We start from the raw sequence: 7,175 nt of genomic DNA, 5'->3' as shown, positions 1-7,175 counted from the left end.
CATCTTCCTTATCAATTGTTTCTTCAAATTCGAATTACAAAGATAATTATCAACTACGAAATATCCTCAATTTTCAAACGGCTAGTACTCACTCAAACCCTACGACTATGACGTGGCAATTGACAGCTTGGTCATTCTCCAAACCCTAGCACCTAATCTAACTTCTATAAATTGGAGCGTTACCACTTGCAAAACCATACGTGGAAAAAATCAATCTCAGAATTTTTTTTGGTTTCATTCCTCATCTTCGATCTTCCATTAGTATTATTATTTTGGCAAAATGAGTTCGAAATCTTTGTTTTTGTGTTTGACTACTTGTCTGATATTGTTCTCGATGAATGTTTTTGGCGCCGAAGCAACAGAGTTTTTGGTTGGTGGAAACAAGAATTCGTGGCGTATCCATACTTCTCCTAACGAGTTGAATGAATGGGCTGAAAAAGAACGGTTTAGGATCGGAGATTCACTTGGTAATCCTTTTTCTTTCGTGTTTTCCATCCAAAAGTCAATTGTTATTAGCAATATTTGGTAGAGTAGTGTAATCAATGCGATATCGTATTATGATCAAGCTGATATTTCACCTTATACTACGTAATTTGTATTTATTTCATTATCATATAGTGCTAAATTCCGGAAAAGACTTTAAACGCCATTAATGATTATATTTATTATAATGGATTTCAGTGTTTAAATACGATTCAAAGATCGATTCAGTGTTACGAGTGGATGAAGAAGACTACAAAAAATGCAATAAATCAAACCCCAGCAAGTCGTACAATGATGGTAACACAAAAATCAAGCTTGATGAAGCGGGACCTTTCTTTTTCATTAGCGGTGCTAATGGGAATTGCGAGAAGGGTGAGAAGCTTGAGGTTAAGGTTTTATCGCAGAAACATGCAGGTTCGGTTGGTGGACCATCTCCTTCGCAAGCTCCTAAACCATCTCCGAAAGTATTACCACGTCCAGTACTTACTCCTGCAAATGCTCCTCCTTCTCCGGCCATTACTCCAGCAACTGCTCCAACAGCCAGTACGGCGTCATCCAATGCTTGGGTGATTGGTATTTCCACCATGGTTGTTATGGCTACCTTGTTTGTTGTTGCTATGGTTTGAGGAAAATTTTCAAGATTTTGTTTTAATAGTTTACGGTTTTTATTTTAAGTTCTAGATATATTTTGTTGCATTGTGGTTGGTTTGTTTCAAGTACTAGTCGCGATTTATTTTCTTATATGTTTTGTTACATGTTTTTTGTTTAATCTTTATAATTTAAATTTAAATTCATGAATATTAATATTCTTAATTGCTTATAACGAAAGTATTTTTACTGCACCAAGGGATTTTATGTGTACTTTGACATCACCGTTGCATAAAAAGTGTACATATCTCGATTTCTTCTCATGGTCATTTTTTTTAAACAGCCAATATTTTGGAAACAGCCAATATTATTAAGACTCACCCAAATACCAATTAACTATAGGGGAGAAGTAAAAGCAAAACATAACTAGTTTTTAAACAGAGAAAGGAGAAGAGCAAATCTTCCCAAGTACACATATTGCCCCTCCTCATGGTCATCAAGTTAAAGAGCATGCCATATCGGTCTCATGATCTCCTATGATGTTTCGGGTGTTTGGGATTGTTTATGAAAAGAGCGGTCAATGTTGTTGATTTCATGGGTCTTCTCCTAACTATGTGACTCATATAGTGTGCTCATTTTTCTTCGATCATGTATGGGCATTGCAAATCTTTTATTTGGTTTAAGGACTTGTTAGCCGGTGCACATAGAAGAGGCAACTTTGTTCTTTAACAAAGGATTACGTAGGTCTATCGAGGATATGATGGTATGTGGAGGCCCTTTCTTTGGAGACATTCAATGGCGTCTGGTTTCCTTACCTATTCGTTTCGGTGGATTGGGTTTGTACTCTGCATACGAGGTTTCCTCCTATGCATTTGTAGCCTCGGGGGCCCAATCTTGGGCATTACAAGACCACATCTTACGTAATAGTGACATACGACTGATTACTTATGTATTATGACTCGTCTTCACGATACGATTCTGAGATTCAACTGTAGCAGTTTCACTAATAGGGACACTGCCCCCTGGATCCCAAAAAGCATTGGTGTGTGCCCTTTTTAGCAAAATCATCAAAGATATGGAAGTCGACTTTGACATGACTATTAGATAGAAAGTAGTTTTTGAGTGTCTTCGGGCACCTCATACTCGGGATTTTCTACTAACTATCCCCATTAATGGCCTTGGCCAGCATATGTCTCCTGTGAAGTACTGAACTATCATTTGTTACCGCCTCATGATTCCTTTATTCCCAATTGACAAGATGCCCAGCTTACCGCAAGGCATGTTTGGATACCTTTAGGAAACATGCGGTTCATTGTAGAGAGCAATGATGTGGTTAGGGATGTTATCTTTGATGTTTATCGGCGTGCTGGTATTTCTGCGAAGAAAGAAGCCTTAGTAAACTTTTTGACGGACCTGTAGGATGGAAGATCCACACTTAGATCGGCTGACATTTTGATCTTTGGATGGGTAGGAGTGAAGCACGCGTGTGTGGATCTTACCGGGGTCTCTCCTCTCGTCGGTTTGAGGAGTGGGGGTTTCACATCATGGCATGCTGCTTTGAAAACCGTTGCGTGCAAAGTGGCAAAGGACGAGAATACATGTATAGAAAACCAACATGTGTTTATACCTTTCTCATTTGACACATTTGGTTTTCTCGCACAAAAGGCAGGGAAGCTCCTCAATAGAGTCCAACGGATCATTCACTCTAATGTCATATCTCCTAGATCTAAAGATATTGTTTTCAAAAGAATTAGTTTTGCTATCCAGAAAGATCTAGCAGCGCAGCTTGTTGCCCGTTTACCTTTCATCGATATGTATTGAACTATATTATGCTTTTTGAAAAAAAAAAAAATAACAAATCCTTCGAACATGAATGAACAAATCTATAGGCTACCTAAACCTTATCAAAAAGTCATTCTCTATTATGTCTTAATGCCTATCTTAATAATGCCTTAAGTGGTAAGCAATAGAATAAATGTTTGGTTGTTAATTATAGCAATCAACTCTTGAAATTGGAAGTACTTATGCATAAATCTTATAGACATAATTCCGTGAGGTGAAATGTACGAACTCTTTCTAGAGCTTAGTATTCCCAAAACTTAATGGCCTAAGCCTTTCACTAAAAGGCTTAAGGGAAATAACAAAAATAGTAACTAAAAGATGAAAGCTTTAACTTTGTTGAATCTAACCTCAACTTTTGAAAATCAAAATTAATTCTACGAAGTATTATGGGAGTGAGGTTTACATGATCATTTTATATGAATGTCTACTACTTTCCATTTATAGATTTCTAAAGCTAATTTCAATCCTAATTTGGACTAGAATCCCGTTTTGTTTAGTGTTGTCAAGATATTGTTTCAACATTTTCATATATTAGCATATATATGATCAGTATAATGGATGAGTAATGTATAATCATGGCTAAGTTTTATGTTTATGTGTTATTTATTAACATTTTATGGGTGAAGAAAGGAAAGAAAATGGCGTGACCATATACGGTATTCCATTCTCGCTATTTTCCGTTATTTTCATAATGACATTAAAGACTATGTAACCTAGATTTGAGACTTCTTCAATTATTTTTAAACATTTCATTTAGTAAATAAACTTTGATATTATGTTTTAAAGTTTTAACGGAGTGTTGTCTCAACGTTTTCTATATAATTGATTTTGATTATAATTAAATTTAAAAGTTATGGATATTCTCTATTGATTTTTTTATATAAAAAAAATCTAGGATGTTACAGGACTGAATAATTAGCTTCAAATCTCTACTTTACCTTCAATCAACAATTCTAGATCCTCTTCAAATCCCAAAAATCATCATCCATTCACTTTCATTATCTCATTGTGAAATAAGGAGGAAGTGAAGAGATCAAAGCTTATATACTTATGCTCGCTTAACAGTTTAAACACAAATAAAAAATTACTCCTTTACTAAAACATCTAAAACATTTCCTAAATCCACCTGAATATTTTATCAAAATAATCCTTAATTAAACTAACTTAGATAAACATCACAAATCATTTTTCTTTCTTTAAATATCTGATCAAATAATAAATTAATATCTTATATAATCATTTTATTTTAATATTATTATTTTATTATTTATTTATGAAAATTTTATTTTATCCTAAAAATTGTGCATGATGACATGACCTCGCGGGATCCAAGAATAATTGTGGGTATATGTTCATAAATTCTACTTATGTCTCATATATAAGGTTTAATCATGCCAAATTTAGGGTCTAATATGAAATGACAGGTGGAATTAAGAACATTAAGTCCCGATCCTCGTTAGTAGGTAATCTTCAAGGACTAAATTTTTTTTCACAAAAAAACTTTTATATTAAGCCCAAATTCCTTTTTCTTCCACACTAAAGCTCATGTTCTTTATATCTTCATTAATCTTCTTTTACCATCTTTTCCTCTAAGCCCAACTTGCTCCAACATTCGAAATTCACAAATCCACATTGCTCCATGATCATAGACACAAACCCAAACGTACAAAGGTAACCACTTGATTTCTCACAATCATGCAATCATCCCTCTTTGTTTGTCTTTCAAACCTTTCCTACTCCGTGCTAGTCTTCTAAAAATCTAAAAAATAATACCAACGACTAGAAAGTATTTGATATAGATAATAAGAACAAAAAGGAAAATATAGAGAATTAAATAAAGTTTAACTATCATCCCTCTCTCTCTCTCTCTCTCTCTCTCTATATATATATATATATATATATATATATATATATATATATATATAGTTAGATTATTTTGTTTTTACTAACTATTGTGTGTCAGAATGCATAGATCTTGAACAAATGATGGAATTAATAAAGACATGATTTGATGGTGTATGAATAAGATAAGATGTACCATACAATCACGTAAATTTTAGCAAAATGGTATTTTAAACAATTAACTACATTTTAAAAGGAAATTTTCAGATTTTTAAGGATAATTAATTCTCTTAATTTTAAAAATCAGAATTTTCTTAATTAATTTAATTTTAATTCTAACGTAGTTTGTATACATAAAACGATTTTATTCTGTCAGGATTTTTTTTTGTTATAATGATGTTCTTTCAGAATTTTATTCTATTAGAATATTATTGAAGAATAACAACATTATTGAATCAAATGTTGAAAAATAACAACATTCTAATATATTCTTATACATTCGGACTTAAATACAATATTAATATATATTCTTATAGATTAAAAGTCTTATATATTTTAATATAATTATTCATATTTAAAAGAATATCAACAAAAATAAATAAAATTCTTAAAAAATAACAGTATTCTAAAATTATGAGTATGATCAAAATTTATTCATTCTTCAAGTTATTGATATTAGTTCTTCAACAGATTATTCCAGCTATTCATATCACAAATACAACAAAAATTAAGAATGGTTAAAAACATGTTACTTGCAGTTAACTATTACTTTATATATTCTGGTAGAATACATATAATATAATAGAATACATAGAATACATTATGTGTAAATACATAGATTTTATTTTTGCAGAATAATAGGCAATCCAAGAGAAATATCTATTACAAAAAAAGAGAAAAAACAAAAAGAAATATTAAAAGGTAAACAAAGATTCTAAAAGAATCATTAAATATAAATTGTAGTTACCATTTAATTCTGATATAATATATATGCAATTACCATTTATAGCATTATACAATTATCCATTACTATTGTGTAACCAAAATATATTATAAAATTTTTAACAAAAATTGTTAAAGAATCATTAAACCTAAAGTGTAATTATCATTTTAAATTTTAATCGAGTGTACTCTAACATAATACACTGTACAAAGTATAATGTATTCTTACAGAATATACTATATTATGTATTTGATTTTTCTGAAAAAATTAGTATTCTGTTAGAATACACTGTATAATAGTTTCTTTTCATTAGTAATGTAATGAAACAATGAAAACTTATCATCTATAATCAAGTTGTAGCATAAATTAAAAAAATAAATAAAGTTACCTAGATGAGTATATTTGTGTTTGAAGGTCCATGAGCTATTCGAGTATTTCTCACAAGTTGCGATGAAATATCAATGTTTCAATCATCCTCTTCTCTATTTTAGTTATATAAACATTATCACCAACCTGGAAGGTGTTAGAAACACATCAAAAATATTCTAAGCATGAAAAGATCTTCAAGCATAAGTTATTCATGGCAACATTTAAAAACCTTTTTAATTTGCTATTTTATATTGTATTTCTGTATTACCACTAAGGATGCATCACGTAATAGAAAAGGAATATGGAATGTATTTCCTAAGAAAAAAAATACTTACCAACCATTTTTATCAATATTTCTATGTCATTACATCTTGTTTAACCCAAAAATATTGTGATAAAAAAATGAAAACCACCCACATCTATTCTACTAGACATTTCGTCAAACACCTTTAGGGCACACACAAATCGTCATGCTTTGTAGAATATTACTAATGAAATGTACAACTAAATGCACCAACATCAAATATATTTAAAAATAAAGATGCATTGAACAACATTACCTAATTACATATCAAAATTTTGCAAATGGTTACCTCTGATTAGAAGTAGAGAGGATGAGTGTATCATGTTTTAAGAATATGTTTACCTGATCGAATAGAATAGTGGCAGGAAAATGGTGATGAAGATGATGCTGGTGTAGGAAGATGAATAATAGAGATGTAATGAGCAGGAAGCTTGGTGGTGGCAGGTTAGGGTTCTATAAATAATGAGCAAGATAGACTTGCAAGAAGATGATGGTGATAAATGAAGTAGATTGAGTGTCGAGAGGATGATTATCGATGTTTACCTCATAATCAGTAGAAGTTAGCTTGAATACGATGGTGGGCAATAGCAGAGATATGAAGGAAGATCAATGAAGACGGAGATGGAAGATGAAGAAGTGGTTGTAATGTCGGATGAAGATGAAATGGTAGAATAGGGTTTTAATAGATAAATAAAAACTGATGCCTTAAATAAAGTTATAATTTTGAATATTAATTAATACATAGGTGTAATATTACTAACATACCCTTATTAATTTAATTAATGATTTCTTTTTCCTAAATTC

General features: G+C 31.2%; 1 protein-coding gene across 1 annotated transcript; it reads left to right on the top strand.

Moving 5' to 3' along the window:
• The first annotated feature begins 214 nt into the window (after positions 1 to 214).
• Positions 215 to 1,232, top strand: LOC144997799 (early nodulin-like protein 12). The gene is made up of 2 exons (XM_078957664.1): positions 215 to 467; positions 682 to 1,232. The coding sequence occupies exons 1-2, from the start codon at positions 281 to 283 to the stop codon at positions 1,107 to 1,109; spliced, it is 615 nt and encodes a 204-aa protein (XP_078813790.1). The 5' UTR covers positions 215 to 280; the 3' UTR covers positions 1,110 to 1,232.
• Positions 1,233 to 7,175: the final 5,943 nt, after the last annotated feature.

Source organism: Lactuca saligna, chromosome 5 (assembly GCF_052625555.1).
Source record: "Lactuca saligna cultivar CGN05327 chromosome 5, ASM5262555v1, whole genome shotgun sequence".
Lineage (NCBI taxonomy): Eukaryota > Viridiplantae > Streptophyta > Magnoliopsida > Asterales > Asteraceae > Lactuca > Lactuca saligna.
Note: the sequence above shows the minus strand (reverse complement) of the source record. Positions and strands in the feature narration are given on the sequence as shown.

Excerpts from the sequence above, each read along its gene's own strand:
- LOC144997799 (XM_078957664.1), top strand. The coding sequence starts at position 281 with ATGAGTTCGAAATCTTTGTTTTTGTGTTTGACTACTTGTCTGATATTG. Across the intron at positions 468-681 it reads TAGGATCGGAGATTCACTTG|TGTTTAAATACGATTCAAAG; the intron begins GTAATCCTTTTT and ends AATGGATTTCAG.